The following is a 22,699-nucleotide window of genomic DNA, read 5'->3' as shown; positions in this document are numbered from 1 at the left end:
TCCATCCATCCATCCATCCATCCATCCATCCATCCATCCATCCATGGAGGTATAAAGAGGAACAGCATTCTTCATGTCTCCCCTGGGAGCTGAGCCCCTGAGGGTTATGACACTCAGCTCAGAGGTCAGCCTAAGGTTTCTGACACTTCTGTTCTCATTTATCTATTTACTGTGGACCTAATACAAAACCCTACTGTGTTCTGAGGAACTTGAACCCCATTGGTAGGATCTAGAAACTGAASTCCCTCTTGCCAAATGTCCTAGGTTAGCTGAGTATTGTATTCCTATCATCTGCTTATGTTTTGCTCCCATTGAATTCATTCAAACCACGACACCATAATAATCTACTCCTTGTGCATGTCCTCCAGCAGAATTCCTGGGCAAGCAGCAGGCCCCAGCCATTTGCTCAAGACATCTGCTCTCAGAAGCACTCTCACACCTCATCCTACAGAGGTGGATTGAGGCAGGTGGACTGAATTGTCCCTGTACTCCCAGGACCAGTTGCAATTATTTCTGGTGCATCTGCAAGGGCTTTGATCCTTGCTCACCTTTAAAAGACCCCTAGATCTCCTTTCTAAAAGGAAGCAGAAGGTTTTTATTTTACCTAAGTAAACAAGCACACACCACTCACCTCCACCATAACTGAAACAGACCTTAACACTACAGACAAGTCACTTCTGGAAACAATTACACTCCCCAAGAATATGGATCTTATAGCTCAGTGTCCAAATGGAATATTTTTAAAGGTATATGAAAACCTTATAGAAGACACTAGAATATCCTTCCTTGCAATATTTGCTTTTTTTTTGCTGCCACCTTTTATTACAGCCATGCAAAATTTGCTTTTCAGAAATCTTTGAATTTACAATGCCCATGAGATCAGAAGTGCTGTTATTTTCTTAAATATAGAAAAAATAATTTCAGCTTCTGAATAGTTCCTTTTTAAAATTTGARTAAAGCTTTCTGCGGTAAGAAACGATTTCTGGATATAGAACAAGTCGTCTCTGAAAGATTTTAATCTGCTTCATTGCACAGACAAGAAATATGGTAACAAGCTAAACAGTGAGTGGGGACTGGTTTAAAATAGTGCCTCTAAGTTAAACAATTCTTACCAATGACACTGGTGGCAAAATAACTTCAAATGTATCAAAACTGAAATGATGCACAAGAAGAACCAACGCTATAATCTCCTCCCTGAGAAATAAATACATTAAAAAGCAAGGAACTTTASCAGAAATTATCCATTCCTCAACACRGAGAGTACCAGCAAAGGGAATGTGCTGGAGAACAAGAGCTGTTCTGAAAAYCTGCCAGAGAAGCAATAACCTCCTCAGAGAATTCATTTCTGCAGTTAACTACCCTTGTGATCAGAATGAATCCCCAACTGTCTGCCTTAAGTCAGGCTTAATAATTTATGTCCTGTCCTTTCCTCAAGAGACACAGACAGCTGACTATTCCCTTCCTCATTCTAGCACCCTGCCATTTGAATAATTTTGTGCTTTTTTCCCCCAATGTTTTTCCAGATCAAGCAACCAGGTTCTTTCTCTGATTCTTTGGAGGCCCAGGAAGCACAACATTAAAAATGACACCAACCACCTTCTAGGCCATCATTATTTACCCCCCATCCACATGGGAGCTTCACCCAAGAAAAAAAAAAAAAAAAGGCAGTGATAAAAACAGAAACCTCCCTCTTCTACCCCCACTTTGCCACATGGGAAGGAAACCTCATGGTCACATTTACTCATCCAGTCAAAAAAAATCCAATGTGTTAAGGATACAGCACTGCTGGASACAGCTGAACAGCACAGTTGCAGCTAACAAGGAAAAAATGATATAAATTTTATATAAATTAAACAGCAAACACTGCAGTGCTCAGCACCACACCAGGTGAGTCTGCTTCCTCAGGCAGTGATTTTTTTTCTAAAATAATGACTCAATATCATGGTTCAAGACTCCAACTACACCACACCACTTACAAGAGCAAGTGTCAGCCCTTCTCTATGGCTTCACAAAATTTTAATATTGAAAAAGGTACAGATCAATCCAAAGACTTTGGAGATCTTGTTATAGAAACAACAGACCAAAGTAACAGGCTGCCATAAATACATAGAAAATTATTGTAAAATTTTCTAAATATGAAAACAACCCAAAAGCCTCCAAAAATTCAGCACCAAAACCAAAATCCACCAGGAGAAAAAGATCTGTAATTCTCAAACAGGCWACCTATATGGCTTTTTTAGTAATGATGATTTTCACAAATACTTTTGATGAATAAAATAAGTTTAAATTACCTAGTGCATACCAAATACTGTGCATTTTCCAAAACAAATTGGACAAAATCATGCAAATGAGGAACAACTTATCCCCAAACAACCGTAGTCATTCTATGCATATACAGACACAAAAGAAAAACTTCAAGTATAAAAATATACTGGATCAGCTAAAATGGAAATTGTGTTGTTCTTGCCATAGAATTTTGATAAAATTATTAAAAAATAATAACTAAATAATTGAGTGGGTTTTTTTTTTTTTTGCCAGCTCAAAGTGACATTTCAATTCAAGTGCTCTGTATCAAATTTTAACTACACAAAACCAAAAGAGTCAATCCAAAACCTAAGTGCTGAAATTGAATTGTTTTAAAGGAAAACCAAAGCAAACTCAAAGTCTTTGTTCGTAGCATTCCTAGAAAATTACAAGGTTTGTAATTTTTTGTGTTTTTTGTGTTTGTAATTTTGTGTTTTTGCACAGCAAAACCTTGCTAGGATTCCTTGCTCAGAGGCAATTTTGTAACACCAAGATGTACACGCCCTTTCTAGAAAAAGGTGATTAGGCTATAATTAAAAACTACATAATGAGGAATAAAAATAGTAACAAAAATTTAGTTTTTTTTTTTTAAATTGCTGCTAGAAGAAAATAAATTTCTAAAGACAGCAATTCAAAGGAAAAACCCCACTCTGCCTTTACTTTCTTCCCACGATGCATGATGGAGGAACCATATGTGGACACAGGACTGCAGAATTTCAGTATTGAGGATTTCTGTATGGAGGAAAAAATGGCAGAGTCAGCCAGCACAAGCCAGAGAAAAACCTTTGGAGAATGCAAACTAGCTTAAAAAAGCAGTGTTTTGAAAAAAAAAAAAAAAAAAAAACAAAAACCAAAAAAAAAACCCTAACAACCAACAAATCTGAAAGACTTCTCATAGTTCTAACACACAAAGCAAGGAGAGATTTGTGCCAGCACGTGCATTTTTGCACACATCCATGTACCCACCAGCTCCACAACCATGGCAATTTTATTTTTATTCTATAATGCCACAGTTTTAATTCAGTGTTTTCTTTAATCTAAAATTGCAATTGAAAATTCAACCGAAACACGTGTTTTGTTTTCCTGTGAAGAAAAGAAGCACACGTTTGGGGTCTACACTGCAATTCTTGATTAGATTGGGATCTCTGGAGGTTTAAAAATTACCATGTGAGCTTTTAGGCTTAGGTGGACTATTTTGGACCTGTGCCACAGGACAAAAGGCAAACCAGTCAAGTCACACATTTTCCCCAGAAGTGAAACAAAAATATAATCCCTGTTTTAGTGTTTCTGTGAGGACCTGCAAAAAAAAATTGGGTGCTAGTAACAGACTGAAACATGAGCARTGCAAATGGTTACAGCCCTCAAAAAAATCCATTAAGCTTGGAGACAAAACATATTCCCATTCTACAGAATGTTATCAAGGATCAGAATCTCTGCAAGGATTTTYTTGGCTAAGATTAATTTGTATTCATGTGCATTTTTTTATTACTGTTGATATTTAAGAGCACAATGCTAACTTGATAATAAAAAGTGTAATTTATAAGCTGTGCAAGGAAGCCTTATTAAAAAAAATATAATTAGTAACTCCTGGTGTCTCAAAAACTTCTGGTCAAAAGGGATGTGAAGTTTAAACTTTAGAAGCTCAGCAATGGAATTYCCTGTAATTGTGGGTTTCTTTACAATGACAATAAATGAATATATTATTCCAAGAAATACACCACTTTGTGAAAACAAGTTTGTTTAGCATCAATAATCATGGAAAGCTTCCACAGCTCAGCAGAAGTTCACTCTGACCTTGAATATTTTCAGGGATGGGGCATCCACCACCTCTGAGGACAACCTGTTCCAGTGTTTTACACCCTCACAAAAAAAATCTCTTCCTTATGTATAATAAAATGCTATTAAGAATTTGCAAAGTTCCAATTTCTTGCTAAAATTAGACATAAAATATTGAGGCATTACAGAATTTTTTATGCCAGTCATGAAAGTATTGCATTAATGAAAGCAGAAGATACTGAGACAACATGTAACATTTCAAAAAGGATAAAAGAGGATGATGAGGATACTGGGAAACAGGATCTAGGTTTAATGATCCACCACTCCTCTACTACTGTTATTTGGCTTTTGAATTCTTCCATGAGTGTGGAAGAAACATCAGCTTTGTATAAACCTGAGCAGTTTGCAATATTTYAACCAGCAGAAAACAAGACATCCCTCCTCCATTTCCTTCCTATGATTCATCATTGCAAAGACATTTTTCAGAAATGTTTGTCTGTATCAGGCATTCTTCTGCACAAATAAAGAGGTGAGAGTCAGCAAAATCTTGACAATCAGCTCACTGGAATGAAGTCAGAAGAATTTATTGTTTCTTGAAAATAGACTTGATAAAAATGCTGGCAATACAGTTCCTATTGTAGCAGAAAGTCACATTTAAATAAGTAGATTTTGAAATCCAGTGTGAGGGGAGAAGATTGATTTATTATTCTAATAYATATCTTATGATTACTTACCAAAATGGATTATCTTTTTAATCAAATCATATAGAAGAGGTTCAAAAGAGCAGGAACTAGAAGCATTATAAAAAAACTCTCCACATATTATCAGTGCCTTGGAGACAGGCTTAAAAAAGGTAAGAACCATTTACCCCCACATAAAGGATTTTTTTTTTTTTTAATGTATAAGAAGTCCTGAAGAGGAGTGAGATAGCAAACTGGTAGAGTGATAAAATCCTTCAAAATTCTAGACTGAAATGCTATCTTTTAGGAAATTATATAAAATACATATCTTGACACAACCACATGAGAATATAAAAATAAAGGAAATAATTTCTTGGGAATACATCTATTGTTTGTTGCAGCATATGCTCCTAAGTGGCCAATAGCAGAAAGAGGAATTTTTTTCATTTTATTTTGGAACAGCTCAACCAGAAGGTTTTGACCCAAGCCAGTTTCACATTAGAGAGAGAATTCTAATTCTCAGCATATTTTTCTCAAACCTTTACCTTCTCTCTCACCCAAACTAAGAATGTTTCAAGGATCATACCACCTTCTATATTATTTAGCAGAAAAACCTTTAGAGATATATCAAACCACTTGACAAAACAGTGTGTCTAGAAATTCAAGATACATGAAGAACTGTGGAATGTCAGTCATTCCAGGCAGATCAGGCAGCAGAGCTGGAACTCAAAAGATGAATATCACCAACTGAAACACAGTTTAGACAAGCTGGACAGGCAGCTTTGCTTCACTGAGAGAATACAGAAAATCAGAAAATTATTTGAGTTAACAGAATTGCTGAAAGGCGACTTGTACCCAAATCCACACACCCAAGGACAAACTCAAACCATGCTCCATCACGTTACATCCTGATATTTATAAATGAGTCTGGAGATTGTCTGGCTTGCTTTTGAAACACATTTTTCACTGACTTTACTGAACATTTTAGTACTATTTAAGTGATACTTTTAAATAGGGATTTTTTAATGTCACTTAATTTATTTTGCTTCCCGAGCCTGAAAGGAAGTTAGATGATTATCTCTAAAAGAGATACACTTTTATATTAAACTTGAGAGGTTTATAAATTGTGATGGATGACATAAAGTGAATCTGTTATGATACAGGCATGCAGAAATCATGCCATGGAAARTATCACTGGCTTMTGGATGTTTTGTACYCAAGGGTCACATAAAGTGAATCTGTCACGATACAGGCATGCAGAAATCATGCCATGGGAAGTATCACTGKCTTCTGGATGTTTTGTACCCAAGGGTCAGTGGATTCTGCCTGCCAGTGACCCTATTTACTCTGGGATGATGGCAGGGAAGAAGAAAAGAAGCATAAAAGGATTAGGTAATACTGTGGCCTTGGCTGATACTGCAGCAGTATCTGCACACAGGAATTCCAGGAGAGTYTGCTACAACATAGGACAAAGAAAAACACACAGCAACAGAACCTACTGTGGCATTGTTATTTTTTCCAGCAGAAGCTTTTATATGACAGTGTTACTTACCATGTTCGTGTGGCACATAGAGCTGTGTTGAAAGGGTTATGTTATATTCATAATCAATCATTAATGTGGAGGAAAAAGTGTGCTCTTTCCTGTTACCATAAAGATTAAAAAATCAAATCATCTCACCATGAAGTTATTTGCAACAATTTGCATTTAAAAATACAAAGGTAGACACCCTGTGTGATAGAATGTCTTCATGAACAATTGTGAAATTGGGAATACTGATTCCAGCTGTAACTGTGATGCAGGTGGGTAGGTTTGGATATAAATGCCCCTCACAAGATGAGGATTAAGGGTCATGATGTTGCTGATTCCTATCATAATTTAAAGCGTTATTTCGCGGCAATGACCGCGAGTTCAGCCCCTGCTGAACTCATTCCCTTTCACACGCGGTGAAAAATCCACAAATATCTGGCAAAACAGTCATTGCCACCCACCTTCTGTGGTGACTGGGAGAGAAATCTCCATGCAGGCTGCAGACTGGGCTTTTCTGAAGGGGGGCCTGCCGGGCCCGCGGCGGTTTGCTCTCGACACATCGGCACTGGAAAGGCGTTTGCCTGAACTGCAGCTCTGCGATGTTGGGCTTGTACAGTGACCATTGACGTGATCTGGAAAGCGAATGCAACAAGTGCCAGGTGAAGTGTCAGCTCCCARGATTTCAGGATGGAGGAGAGATGGATGTTCTGATATTTGGAGAATGGGTTAAATCAAATCTTCTGAGAATAAGTCCTTATTTGTTTTACCAACCCATTGCGTGTATGGAAAAACATCACGTAACTCACCATGTCTTTAAGATATAGTTTGAAAAAAATCCAAGATAGATGTTCTTAGAGCTGCAGTTCCCACAGCATTTTGCTGACCTGTGCACACAGGCAATCAGCAAGGTACTGCARGTAACACTGGCACCCCTGATGTTGTGTCTCCTAAGAGATACCAAATCAATTTGAACGTTTTCTTTCCCTTTTGCTCTCGTAAGAACTGCAAWTATAACTTACTACAGGATAGAATTCAGAGCCAGACATCTTCCCTCCCTGCCTMAAAGCTGCACATAACAGGCCACCATTTGAGACAGCAATATTATGGCTAGTTTTACAGTTAAGTAATTTATTCTTTATATAGCACATAGATTTATTTTACTCCAAAGGAATCTGACTGCTGAACAATTGATTTGTCTGCTACAGATCTGCAGAAATGAGGCCAAGTCCCTGGATCCCTGCTGGAGGCCATGGTCAATCAGCACAGCACATGTTGCTGCCTAATGGGGTGGGAAACAAAAYGTGGCTGCTTCAAACTCTTATGTTCATTCTGCTCTTTGTCAGATCTTTAAACCACAACATCCACTGATCAGGGCTTGCATCAGAGTTTAGAACTGGACTGTAAAACATTCATGGGGTATTTTTCTTCCTCTCATGATGGGCAAGACAATATGAAAAGAACAGAACTGAATGCAGTTTCCCTTCAGCATATGAAAGGATACATACCCAGGTATGAATAACTGAATAATTTTTGATCAGCAGGTAATAAGTAAAACAAAGTTCAGTTTCATGCAAGCACACTGAGTATTTTATTCAAAACTGTAAAAGCTCAATACTATTAGTAGGGACAAWCCTGGAGTTTCTGCCTTAATTTTAAGTGTCAGGTTGCTTCTATCTGAATTTATCTTATTCTTTAAGATTCTTATTTAAGTATCATATTCATTCAACTCTCTAATTTGTATTGTATCCAAGGAAAAGATGAATGTTCCTGTATGAAGATAAATTTATTTCTTGGTTACCATGCCATGATAGCACCACTGTACATTATGAAAAGCTATTTCTAKATTCACTCTATATTTAGGTCCTATACTAAATACAGTGTGTAGTGTAGTACATGTAGTCTTCAAATGTACAAGTCATGTCCTATCCATGTGAAAACAGTTCAGTCTTAAAGAACAAAATTGGAAAAAAATGTTCAGAATTATAGATTAGAAAGCAATTTAGTATCTGTACTGCATAACAAAACAGCTCTGTAGGAGACACAACTTCTGTGATTCTTATAATTTTTCCTTTATACATGGCTATTAACTGAGCTAACAGCAGATATAAAACCGATGTGGATGACTCATTCCATTTTTAGTTAGGAAATTTTCCAAAATTTGCTGGAACTATTCATATATTTCAGCAGAAAGTCTTTTGAGATCGGGAGCTTTGTTCAAGGACACAAGCTGACTGTTCAACCTCAGCAACAGACACATCCTCATCCAGCTGCTTGCTTTCTTCAAAATTCACTTTGTGTGAAGGTGTTTCAGCATGATATCTAATTATCTCCAGGGGGAATCCTAGGAAGTGGTGAGGAACATAACAGAGTGAAAAAAAAATCATTTTCCACAGAAACATCAACAACATTTGTGAGTCCTCTCCCCTGAGCATTGCATGGAATGGCCAAAATACATCCAACCCTSTGCTCACTATGCCACAGTTCAAGAGAAATGCTGCTGTGTTTTTCCTTTTTATGCTGCCTTGGTTCAGTTACCTTCTAAGACCCACATTAAATAATCATTAGGATCTGGGCACCTAAATTCCTAAATTGTAGCTGTTTTGACATTGCCTTTCTGAATAAGCAAAGCCAGTTCCTGGGCAGGAAAAAAAAACCAGAAAAACCCAATCAGACTTCATTCTAGAAGCTGGAGGGATATCCCTTCAAGTATTTAAGTTGGTGAAATGTTTGTGAGTACTATAACAATGAGCAGAAGAGGGATTTTAGTGATCAGCTACAATCTTCTCTGTATTTTAACACTGTTCTGTTGCTGTGATTAGATATAACTTCCTAAAATATATACAAGAAGCAATGCAGGTCTTCAAGCCTTAGTAAAAACACAGACATTGGACAAGGAGTAAGATAATTACAGGAAACATGACTGCAAGAGTTTTTGTGGAGAAACTCAAAAAATCCAGCAGAAAAAGATCACCCAAATCGATGAGAAAATTCTGCATATTTAAAAATTAATTTCTCACGTTTTTTATGCTATAAGCTCAGTGCTACAAACCATTTTAAAAGAAAAGTTATGTACTGCTTAAGAAAAGCTTCCTTACTGCATTGTCTGAAAAAAAAGATGAAGTGTGCAAGGCAGGTGACAAGAAAAAGAATGTACTACTTTTCCACAGTGTACTTTCTGAGGGAGAATGAGAATGTTCAAGCTCTGAGCCTTTGTCAGAATAACTGCAGTGATTTACCACCCCTCTGAGACCTGAGTCACTGATTCTCCTTTGCCATGACAGATGCATCCCAATCACCCCAAAGAACACAATAGACCAGGCTGTAAAAACCCAGCTTTTTTCCAGCTTTGTTTGATTTTTAAGGAAAAACAACGTTTTAACTTTTGTCTTTGCTGGATTACTGCTTTTGTCACATGGTCACTGGGGCTTTTCTATCTCAGAAATATTAACTGGAACGGAGCATTAGTTGATATAAGACATTAYTTTTGGTACTTAAGCATCAATGCAAAGACAGCTCTGTGCTTTTGACAGAGTGCAACAGCTCCTAACTCTCTCTTCTCCTGGAAGAGGCAAATAAGAGCTCTTGCAGAAGAAAACACTGCACAAAACACCCCTTCTCTTTTCTACCACTGCATTTGCCATCCTACCCTTTCAATCACCATCATCCTGTGCTCCTGGATCCCTTCACACAGGACCACACTAATGCAATTTATCTGAGYATTGGGGTTGAGTCGAGCTTATCTTTGAAGTGTCTGCAAATTGTGTAGGAGCCACACCACTGTGCCAAAGGAGCAGCCTTTTGATGGTGACCTAAATGGCCAGGGCTCAGTTTGTAGCTATTCTGATCATTAATTTAAAGATTTAGGGCTCATRCAAGCCATTGGAAGTAATCATAAAAGCAATTACCCCTTGAGTCCATTTAATGCTGTTTTAACTCTATTGGTCTAATAAAGCAGCAGTAAATCATTGTATACATGATGTATTAATATATATAAAATAAAAGTTCAGGACATAAAATTCTGCAATGTTCTCCATGTGCTGCTTCTACAGTGCAGTTCATGGCTGTTTGTCTGGCCCCATGGAATTAAAAATGCTTTTTCATATGAATTTAAAATGCTTTATCTGTTTCTGTTACCAAACAGGAGTACTGTTCACTGCCATGTGCACCCCAAAAACTGCTAAAAAAAATAAACAAAACTGTGCTGGGTGTAAGGCAAGAGTGTCACACAAAATACCAAGGAGGTGATGAGATTGAGAGGAACTGAAGAAGAAACATTAGTGTGAACCTGATGAAACTACTGAGAGACAGTTTTACTGAAAACCTGCTGGGCAGCCTCAAATTAAGACAGATTTTTTGGAGGCATATTGCTCAGGGAGAATGTTATAYATAAATATATATTATATATAAATAATATATATAAATATGCTGATTTTAATTTACACACAGTAACATGTATATGTTACACAACCTGCCTGATYACAAACATAAAACTTTAAAACTGCTGGATGTCCTCTGCAAAAAAGCAAAAGGAACCAACAATTTACCAGTGAAAAGATGAACACTTGTTAAAACCAAATGTAGTGAAAATGTCAGTAAAAAAGAAGAAACACTCATTTGCAGTTACTGCCTAGCAATTTTTTACACTTACACAAAAAATCAGCAAAGAATATGAGCAGCCAATTCTTTCAGTTCTAACAAAGGGATAAATTCAAACAGAAAAACAAGCTGGAACCCTTCTTACTACTGATTTGAGAGAATAKGAGACAAAAGAATATAAATACCCATAATTAGAAGCATAATATCATCTGAAGTTGTAAGGAAGTAATCAATAAAAGAGCATACAAGAGAACCAGAAGAGAACCACAGAGGTGCTTTAATATGAAGCAGAAAGAACTTGAAAAGTAAATCCCAAAGAATCTTCTCAACAATTGTTAAGAATACAATCTTTACTGGTAAAGTGAAGAAAAATCCATCTGCTTCCACTGGGGGATTTTTGTATCAATAAATTAGATTTTGAGTAATAATTATAGTGGTGACTGACATTTTTTTTTTACACAGCAAAGAGATATGTATTTCCTTTATTCCTTAATTCAAAATTCCTTATCCTTCCTTTATTCCTTAATTCAAAAATATGAATTAAGGAATAAAGGAAGTCTCAAAATTGTACAAATGACCCCAAAAACAGCCTCAAGTTTGCATGTAAAATAACCAAAATTTATGCAATAATGTGATCATTTTTTAGTGAGAAACACAGACTGACACCACAAAATTTTAACAAATTCCTTAAAATTCTTAAAAGAAAATCCCTTACATAGCCCTAATGACATCCTGGCAGCATATTGAGGTCCACATTAACACTATAACATTGTAAAAAACTGCCTCTGTAATATAATGGTATCCTCCCTATGGTAACAAAATCTTATCACATACTTGATTGTAAAAATCACCTCTTTTTTGAAAGCAGAATGAACAGATATATTTGTCAGAGAAACAGAGTTCTGTGAAGTGGTTGAAAACATCAAGTGCATTGKCAGATCACTGACAGATTCACTTTTAAAACCATTCTTTTTGCCTGAAATTATGAGAAATGAAATCAAAAGATGAAATAAATGCTGTCCAAATGAAAAGCATGGAGAATACATTATTATATGTCTGAAAAGCCCAAATCTGGCAGTGCAAACCTAAAAACAAATCTAGCTTTTCTCCCCCAGAATATTGGGAAAATTTTTGACTACATGGATCTAAATCTGCTCCCCAGATTCCTCTGCTGAATTTCTGGTAATGATATAACACCACACTAATGGACTGTCTCAAAAAAATACACAGAACCAAAAAAGTGCCTGCACAGAATAATCCAACATAAATGGTTGCTATGCTTTGTGCAATAAACACCAAAATACAAGATGGAAAACTTGACTGAATTTTGAAAGACAAGCATGAAATGTGATAAATCCAGAGCTACACAGAAAACAGAAGCAGAGTGGATGGACCACAAAAACACCCAGATATCACCAACTTGTCCTGAGCAGCCCTGAGTGTAGCATCACACCTGTGTTGTCATTGTGGAAAAAACTTGGTTTTAAAAATGAAAAATCCTTCAAAGAAGTTGAACTTGAAACATTTGTTCAATTTGAATATGGCAAAAATAAAGCATTACACATAAAAGCTGAAGAGTTTGTAAACAAAACCACACCTTTCCATCCGAAATGAAGGAATAAAATATAWGAGAATTACTACAAATGTGTTTGCAGTCTATTCTAACCAGATTCTTCCAAAGATTTTTTTTTTGTTTCCCTGATTTTTCCAAAAATTGTTATTTTTAAATAGAGTTAAAGATGTCTGAAATAATTGAGCTAGCACAGCCCAATAGATGCTCACACATAAACAATCTGCTTGCAAATACTCAGTAAAAAAAGGCACAGGCATGGTCAAAAATGCATTCAGTATAATTAAGCTTTCATATAATTCTCATACAGCAATCAAAGAATTATAGAAAATTCTTYCCAAATTTGTTAACATTATGCATTATAGATTTTTGACAGGTTTCATAGCAGGTTATTGTAATAAATAAACAGGCTAGCAATTAACATTCTTCTTTTAATGCTTGTAATAAATAAACAAGCTAGTAGTAATTAATTCTTGGTTTAATGCTGTAAAACAAAATTTTATTGCTGACAACTTGTGATTTAGAGTTCTTACTTTTTTTTTTTTTTGTTTTTATTCTAATGTCAAAAGATCCTCCTTCAAGTAAAACCAAAGAATTTGGGAGCAGTGAGTATCTGTTACACTGGAGCTCATCAGCTGCCTCTCATTTTGTTTTTACCAACTCTTAAATGTATGAAAATCTTTACTGCTTGTTTTATTTCACTTAAGAAACATCACTGCCTTTCCACTGTGACATTTAACTGGATTAGTTATAATCTTTTTAGTTTGGATMGTTTAAAACACTTACCTTTCCTTTAAACTACTTTCTTGTAAAATTCCCAGGTAGATCAGTTTGTTGTGTTTTTTTTTTCTTTTCATCTGGAAACATTAGGACATGTGTCCTAAAAAACACATGTATCTTCTGCTATAATAATTAAATTATCCTGTTGATGAGCTTTTTTTAAAATTCTGGTTACTTTGACTGGCAGAGTGCTATTATATCCATTAGATATATAGGTTCTCTTTTAAAAATGTTTGACCATAAACATTCTCCTACTTAATAAAGGAAGAAACTGGGCCTATCAAACACCTGATCTGCAGAACACATAAAGACTTTTGTCTAGTGGGGTCCTCGTTACAGAATATTAAAATCCAAGCCTCAAGATCTGAAATAGCTGAAAAAAAAATTTTGAGTGCCTAATTTCTGCTGTAAATAATTGGAAAAATTAAAGCAAGAACTGCTGTAACCCCACTGTTCATCCTTAAAATGSAAATGAGGTTTCATTTATTTGGGTACTGTTTTATAACATCCAGAAAGTGACATTTCCCTCTCAATGAAAATACACTGATATCAAATGTACAAAGGTATCAAATGGTGGATATTTTCATATTATAACTCTATTACATATACATAAATCAAACAGATTCCACAAACCTCATACAAAATGGACAAAATGAAGTACAAACCTATAACCACAGGTCCTTCATCTGATAGTTACAATGTTTTATGAAGCCARCTTTCAGAATTAAACTTTTTGGGCCTCTGCATTGGAATATGTTTCTCAAACCCCTGAAAAAATTAATCTTTTTGGTATTTTTTTCTAGTTTTTTCACTGCTGTATAAAGTGTAAGACATTAACTTTACTTGGCAAAGAACTCATTCACTGCTTATAAGTATCTGCAAAAAGCATAGGAAAATACACTAAAATTTTGAAGATCACAGCTTAGCAAGTAGAAACAAAAGATGCCCACTTATATTTGCATTTTCTTTTGTTCTTTCACTGATAAGGTGTAGGTGATAGCATAATTCCTAACAATCAAACCATCTGTTCATAGTAATTCTAGAAAAGTCAGCAGTGACTGATTCTCCCCCACCTTTAGTTAGGGCTTGTGTCTGTGATCAGCTGRAAACCTTGAAAGCTTTAAGAGAAATGAGCAGAAATATTTCCTAAAAGAAAAACACAAGCTGGTGCTTGAAGTGGCTGGTGAAACAAAGCTAGATAAATCACAAAAAAGCAATTCTATGTGCATGGATAAATCCCAGACTCTTCACTTGATTMAGCAAAATTAGGATTGTGCCCATAATTCATTTCTGTGAAACACTGCAAGGAAATGCAGATGAGCTTTTCAGAAGACTTTGGGGAACATTATCAGGTTCAGAATATATAGTATTATTCAGGATTGCCTCTGAAGGGTAATAAATAAACTGTACAGTCTATGCAGCAGCAGTGCCATGTTTTCCTTCTGGCCAAMTCAAATAAGAATTGTTTTAATTTGACCTGCAGCAGCTAAAATTATCAAAAAGTTTCAGAACACTCCACATGTGCCACATCACTCACTTGTGTGGGGAAATACAGCATCCACAGGTGATAAGTGCTTCAGCAAGGATGGATAATAATCACCGCTTAAAAATAAAAAGAAGCTGAGATCAACTCGATCAACTTTTTATAGAAAGGTCAAAGTGGAGTCCCAAAGTACCTTCAGGTCATGAAAATCCTGCCAAGGTTTAACAAGAACACCCTGAATCATCAGATCACACATTATTCCCCTAAACCATAGCAAACTACTCCCCAAGCAATTTCCAGTACTGGCAACACCTCCACCTGAAATAGCTTGAACTTCTCCTTAACCTCCACTATTTACAATTCAAAGTGAATGCAAGGACATTCCACCAGCCAGATCATAAGAAGGGAGCAGAACTKCAAGCTGCCAAATGCTAATTTATGTCCCAATTAGTGCTCAGAGTGGGCGATGGATCAGAACTCTCTAAAAAGCTCTGAGCCACAGCCAATGGGATGCATGGACAATTTTTTATCATTTCAAAGTGRTGACCTGAATATCTTCACAGGAAGTGTGGGCCAAAAACTATTGTTAGCCCCTGAATATTCAGACTATGGGTAGAGTGTCAGGCAACAGCCAAAGAGTGGATAAATAATCTCTAAGAGCTCTTTTTGGAGCAGAAGGAAATGAAATGAAGGCATCACCTTTTCCAGGAACTCTCATTTTACTGAGAGAGAGACATTCCCCAACCTATAATTCAGCACAGTTTTAATGGCTACAATAATTAACAGGAATATTTGCCCTTCTAAGACACTCATTCATGAGACCTGAAAGTTTGGATTTTTTTTCCCTGTTCCCTTTTTTTTTTTTTTTTTTTTTTTCTAAACATCCCTCTGCTATTGATTACCCATTATATACTGAATTCTGCTTCCACATGTTTCATCCTTAGCTTCTTGGTAATCTGAGCACAGGACATCTGATTTTGGGGCACCAACAACAAACAGGATGCTTTAGTGACAATTTATCACACTTTCCACTGCACATGAAGATTTTAGAATTAGTGATATTCCATCACTTTCTGCAAGATGTTGAACTAGACCTTCTTAGGCTTATTGTAGCTCATATTTAGCTTGTTCTACACTATTAAAAAAAATAATGACTCCAAGCAAATAAAGGAAGGGGAGAAATAGGACTACTCTGAAATCAAAACTAAAGGCAGGGTTATGCATTCCATTAATTTTCTAAGTTCCTTACATATGTCATATATTTTAAATGGATCACCATGCTTCCTATGCTCTTAGGTTGAGATTGCTTAACTTTTGAAGCTTTTTACCCTGCTCCTTGAGTTTTTCTGGGGATTTTTTTTKGTGTTTGTTTGGRGTTTTTAAAATACAAATCTGCCTGCAATTTGTCAATATATTCTAGGCAAAGCTTACAATATTGTCCCACTCCCAACATGATTACATGATGATAAGGCAGCTTCTTCTCTCAACATTTTTTATCATACAATAAAGCTCTCACCAATTCTAGTTACAATGTTTCTTTCTTTTTTTAAAACCTCTAAATCAAGTCTTTTGTACATTAAGTTTATCTTTTTCTTGTGTTATGCTTCAGGATTTWAAAGCTATTTCATGCTATGAGTCCTTCAAGTCAATGCATTTTTAATAATAGTAACAAAAGTAAGTTTGATCTGTAGAATATGTCTTAATCTTAGATATTTTAGTGATAAATATTAATTTTACAGGACTACAGCTGCCTTCTTCACTTCTTTCACCTTTTTAGAGTATTAGGAATATTACAATTTTCCACTCCAAATTTTTTTTACGTGTATTCCTACATTCCTAGTTTCTCAAACATCATTGTAAATGGAGTAAATTCTTTCATTTGAATCACTTTGCACACTGAAACCTGCACAATCTGGATTGAATTTTCCAATGAATTTTCAACATTTATTTACCTAATCTTTACCAGGAGAAGCTGACAGTTTTCCAAGTTCCCCACTCATTTATAATGTGAAAGACATATTTATATCCCTGACTTTTGCCTTGGGGAACAAATGCTACATTGGTTAATAGRTGCACATGATTCCCAGTGACAGAAATTAAGCTCAGCTTTGTTATGCAAGGATGTGATCCAGCTTTAATTTTTATCCCTAAAAAAAGTAATGAGACATAGCTACACAGCTTTTTCAGTCATCTTACATGAGAAATTTCCCAGGAGAGCAAAACCAGAAAGAACTCCTTGAGACTGAGAATATTTAAAGAATAATTATAAGAAGTTTTTTTTTTTGTGTGAGCCACACATTCCAACCCAAATACCAGGAGCAATTATCCTTTATGTGGATATGGCGTTGCATGAGCTGCTCCAAACAGTTTTAGGTTATTCAAGATACAGAATTTTCATTTTAAGTTTTTGGAGGTGAAATTTGTTTTTGTTGTTTTGGAGGTGAAATCTCACTATGCACTTCCACTGAAATATTAAAGGAGAACTGAGAAAAAAGATTAAGCAAACTATGTATTTAAAAGTTGTTTGGGYAAGTCTCAAGGAGAGGACTAAGACAAATGACTGATTTTTGATCTGACTTTTCTCAGATGTTCAAAGACACCATAAAATACAGATGTTCAATTWTCTTATCACTGTTGTGGCACTATTCATACACCAAATAAAAAAAAAAAAAATAGACCAGCGCATGCATTGGGAATTACAGGCAGAGTTCACCAACAACCAGCCTGGAAAAACTTCTGGAGCTTTTTCATAATCATAAATTTCATAAATATTACACACASGGTGTGTAATGACTGGCAAGATATGTCTACATGAAGAAATGAATATTAAACAAGCAAATGCTGCCAACAGAACTGTATGGGTTAATAGGTGGTTTTTAGAAAGCCTTTTCAGACAAAGCCTCTGAGGTTATTGTGTTATCTCATGAATCAGTTGGTAAAATGTTTTGCCAATGAATGTAAGGAAGTTTAAAGCTGTTGGCTTTCGCCTACCGTACCAAGATCAGTCTTAAGATCTGTTGGCAGACTTAACTTTCTTGATCCTTTAACTGAAACAACAGAAAAAGGAGAAAGGCAGTTGTTAATAAGTAAGAAAGAAAAAGGAGCGAGGGAAAACAACATGCCATCTTCTGGTTAAAACCATGTTGCAAATTTGTAGCACTTCTCTTTTAATCAGCATATAAAGGCAGAATTATGGTTTAAATATTTTCATTTACACCATTCAGCAAAATAAATGCAACTGAATAAAGAAGCATTGGGAAAAATAAAAATATTACTCCAGCTGTCAAGGAGTGAATGGTGTTTTTACACAGCTTTGGCTGTGTGCTGCAATATCTTACCTTGTGGTGACAGGAATGATAAAAAAAAGAAACCACAAATGAGATTAAGGCAAATATTGCAAATGCTGCCTATGCAGCTTATCACAAATATTTAAACACCTGCAAACCAATTTAATAAGAGGGTGCAATGAAATGATGGGATCTGATGACATCATACCTCAAGATACCATTGGAAAAAGAAAGGGAATATTGTACAGGTTATGGAGACAGAACATATTGTTGCAATATTATGGAAARGAAGACAGATTGCACAGAAACGAAATACAGCAGCTTCAGGACATAATGTGGTGTTATCAAGTCATCAAAATATTGCACTCAATTGAGTGAAGGTTTAATTATTTGTTGTGTTCCAATTATGCAAGAAAAGGGTAATTTTGCTTCTGTTCAAAAATGTTTTCATTTCCTCACACRTGAGCACATTTTCAAACAATGAACACCAGAGAACTGAAATGAAGCATGTCTTGTAGCAGTCAAAATGGCATTAAATTTACCCGAAGAATGCCTGAAGAAATCTTTTATTAATTATTCAGAAGACTTAATTTCAAATTTGGTTATTTAATTTTGTATTATTTTTTTTCTCATGGTTTTCTGGCTTTTACCCCTTATCCATGATGTCTGTTACTAGAAGGGAACAATCAAATACTTGTCAGCTAACTAACACACTTCTAAAGAAAGTCCACATGACAAGAACCAGAGTGACAGGAACATATGAATATAAGGAACAAATTCTTTGTAATTTGTATTTAGTAAGCTTTTAGGTCAGAAGGATGCCCAGAATAGACACTTACCCTTTTAAACCACAAAATCTCTAAAAACCCTTTTTATTGTATTCTTTTGCAAAGCCTGCAATGTGGCAGAATTGAATAGARGCCAGCACCTAAATGTAACAAAAATACACACCCCTAACACAACTACACAAAACTCTCTAATTTGGATTCCAAATATTAACGACCTACATCCATTTTAGTCGCTCACACAAAGAGAAGTTTGATTTTCAGAAYAAAAAAAAACATTTAAAAAACCATTTAAAAAACCATTGCATTTATCTAAGCAGTGATCAAATACTCTTTCAGATTGTGAATGGAGGATAYTGCTCCAGAAAATTAATGCTCTGCTATAAAGAAGCATCACTCATGATATAATCTTTTAAAGGGAAGGACAACATCTGGAAAAAGGATAAGCAATTCATAAGAAAAACTGTAGGACATTTTACTAACAGACTAAGATTTAGAGAAGAGTATTTCAGAGCTATATAAACTAGCTGTATTTAATGCCAAAGAGTTGAGCTTTGAAAATTGGTGGTCTAACCTCTTGTATTTCCAGGTTAAAGGTGTTTGTGTACAGCAGGAGTTGTGTGCCTTGTGCTGCTCCTAAATTGTGATACTTGTCCAAACCACAAGAAATAGCTCCCAGCTACTTGTGCACATGCAAAATTTGGGTTTTCTGTCTCCTCTGGAATCCACAGGCTTGGTTTGGGAGCTGCCACAGCTGTCACATTATTTTAGTGATAAATATTAATTTTACAGGTYTATAGCTRCCTTCTTCACTTCTTTCACCTTTTTAGAGTAYTAGGAATATTACAATTTYCCACTCCAAATTTTAYAYTGGTTTATATTTTATATTGGACACTGACACACTGGGACACAGCACAGACCACTGTCAACACAACACATATTTGAGGGTAAAAACAACAGAAAAACAAATAACTGGTTTGCTTTCCTGTTTTACTGTGATTAAAGCTGTCCATATGAATTTCTTTTTTTTAACTATTAAAAATATCCACATTCTGATCAGTTTATGTAATGTATTTTTAGGACCTAAGTCATGCATGTTTTACTCTCTTTACATGTATTATAAATGAAGATCATGCACATAAGCCTGTCTTAACAAGAGCTTTTGAAAACTAGTTTAATTTGAGAATGKAGTCTAAAGGTTTGAGAGGACAGCAGTTGTCTCTACCATCATTTGTTGGAGATAGCCAGCAGAAATTGTGATGCTACAGCATAAGGCAAGAGAGCCCCTACCCTAAAGAGCTTAAAGTGTTAAGATTTTAAAATTACTCAACTTTGGGATGAGAAAGAGYTCCCAGGAACAGTCTAGCAGCCAGCTAAGCTGAGCACACAGGTTTTCTGACCTGACAACACTCCTATCAGTCTTTCAAGCAAAACACAAAGGCACAACCCATAAATAAATGTTTTACAGACACACAAAATGTTTTGAAATGTTTACTTTCTTATTTTCCAGAATACAATTTTCAAATGGAGTAAAATCTTTTCAGCTACCTGAAGTTACCCAAAAGTAAAAAAAAGAAAATGACTGTTAAAAAACTTAATAATATGCTTATTGAAAGAAAGTTATTTAAGTAACCCTTCACATGGAAAGTGGGAGTTTGGCTAATCCCAGCAGATTTAAGCAATGAAATGAATCAGGATAGCACCACTTGGAAATCACAGCACGTATAAAAACTTGTAATCTTGCCATTAGGGACCTGTCCCAAAACCCATGGGAATCAATGGTGGAAAATTTTACACAGCCTTCTCTATGCTTCAAAGCATTTTGGATGCAAGCCCCCAATATGAAGATGATTTCTTATGAAAAAAAAACCAGAAATCCATTTTCATTTTAGAACAAACATTTGAGAAGTCACTCTCCTATACAAAGACTGAAGAAATTCTTTCCTTCTGGTCTTTGAAAGAAGTCTAAACAGTCCAACTTCACCTCACACAACAAATGACCTCTCAAAGCTGTATTTTCCTGTGCTCACAGGGTATTCCCATCTATACACTTCAATATGAAGCTCCATATAAATGTTTAAACAATATTGGACATAGATAATTATATATATATCATATAGATAATTATATATATCATATATGATATTCCTAAGAGCCCCTGGGTAAGTTTACTTAATGAAATGATAAAAATAAAGGCAAAATTTACTGCAATGGGTACAATTCTGTAATAATATTACACAGTAGTTAATTCAAGCATTTGATATAGCACCACTTAAATGATGAGWGYTTTAGAGCTACTGAGCTCTCGTGTGCCACTGCAGAATGAAAGTACAAAGCCCTTCTGAACCCCAACCCAACAAACAAAAATGAAAATGCAGTTTGAAAGAACATGGCATGCAGGAATAAGAAAAAGATATTCTGAGGCTTTTGGCAYTAAGCCACCAAATACCAAATTACATGGCATGCCTTGCTGCAGTACTGTTCTTTTGTTCCACAATTTTTACCAGTGTTATTCCACATATATTACATCCAGAATACATTTACAATGGAAATTGTTGCCTCTCAGTTATTCAAAAATAAGCAGAATCATTCAAATTACTTTATTAACTTCTTCTCCTTTATAGCAATGGAAATACATCACTATAGTAATTAAATACTAGCTTAATTAAACAAGATACCAGTGGTTAAKGAAGATTATTCCCCTCCTCTGCCTACCACTCTTAAAAAGCAAGGTAGGTATTTCTTCACTTGTTGTACCCTCTGTGTGGCACTGTGCATTTCAGAAAAGTTTTAATCAAATTGTTTAATTTTATGTTCTATTCTGAACAGTGTTCAGAACAGGAATCTGATTTTTCAATTTCATCATCTACAAAGTCATGTTTTAGTAAATAGTACAAGAAGAACATCTGAGAAGACAGTCTTGTGAAACAAGTTAAATAYTACTTAATAAAAAACTAGGATTTGTACTGATTTATGTACCAGCCCTGCATGTGAAATAAAGAGTCATCTTCAGCYCTGAGCCTCTTGCTCAGTGCTCAATATCAATGATAGAACACACAAATACCTAATTCTGCTTTGAGGCAGGGAAAAGAGAAACAACAAARCTGAATTACTGAGTTGACCTAGGCTTAGTCAGAGGTTAAAACATTGACAAGCAGTAGGATATTACAGGCAAAATGAATTTTTCATMGAAACAGAGATAATTCAGGTAGTCTAAGCAAGGTTCAAGAAATGAGGAGGCAGGAGATATTTTCAAGTTCTCCAAGAAGCCTTCACCAACACTGTTCTTATGGCTTGACTGGAACAGAAATCTGACTCAGTTACTAATGGCTGTTTTAGATGTAAAACCACTCGTGTCTACTCTGGCAGTTAGTGTGCCATAAGGATTCTTCCTGGGCATTTTTTTGGGAGTCTCAAAGTACCCAGGTGAGCACAGCAATGTTGTTTTTTAAATCTCTCCCCCCTGGAGCTAAGGATGAAGATGCTCACCAGTGTGCCATCAGTGTTTGCCATCTGGACTCGTGTCCTCTGGCATTTTGCACTTTGTGTGTGTGCTGAGCACACTCAGAGCCAATTCCTGACATGAACTTCCCTGCTGGGTGAAGAACTGATGTTGATGTGCTCCAATCAGAATGGATTGCTACAAATCAAACTCCACTCCCTCTGTCTTTGCAGTCTCATGCAGTAACACCCAGCAGATCCTCCTCCACTGGGTACCAACTTAAATTGCCTCCCCCAACACTCAAAATGCTCTTTCTGTTGTTGCTAAATTTCTRAAGGATCAAATTTTATTTGTTCAGCTGAGGAATGTGGTCACTGGTTTTACAAACATAAAGATCCCGGGGTTTTTATGGAACACAGAACACTTCCACTGTGGAATTTGTGTGCTGTAGCTTTAAACACTACAAAG

At 35.8% G+C, this 22,699-nt stretch overlaps 1 protein-coding gene across 1 annotated transcript in view; it reads right to left on the bottom strand.

The window, feature by feature from the left end:
- LOC130585548 (syntaxin-binding protein 5-like) overlaps nt 1-22,699 on the bottom strand; it is a gene marked incomplete at its 5' end in the record, with an annotated part of 54,416 nt that overhangs the window by 12,810 nt on the left and 18,907 nt on the right. The window contains one exon of the mRNA XM_057386098.1: nt 6,750-6,920. Coding sequence (XP_057242081.1) covers nt 6,750-6,920 — 171 coding nt within the window. The remainder of the gene's footprint in view (nt 1-6,749; nt 6,921-22,699) is intronic.

This window comes from Malurus melanocephalus, unplaced genomic scaffold (genome assembly GCF_030028575.1).
Source record: "Malurus melanocephalus ecotype Western Australia unplaced genomic scaffold, MMel_1.1 scaffold_914, whole genome shotgun sequence".
NCBI classification, from domain to species: Eukaryota; Metazoa; Chordata; class Aves; order Passeriformes; family Maluridae; genus Malurus; species Malurus melanocephalus.
The sequence above is the reverse complement of the archived record's forward strand: the minus strand, read 5'-3'. Positions and strand labels throughout refer to the sequence as shown.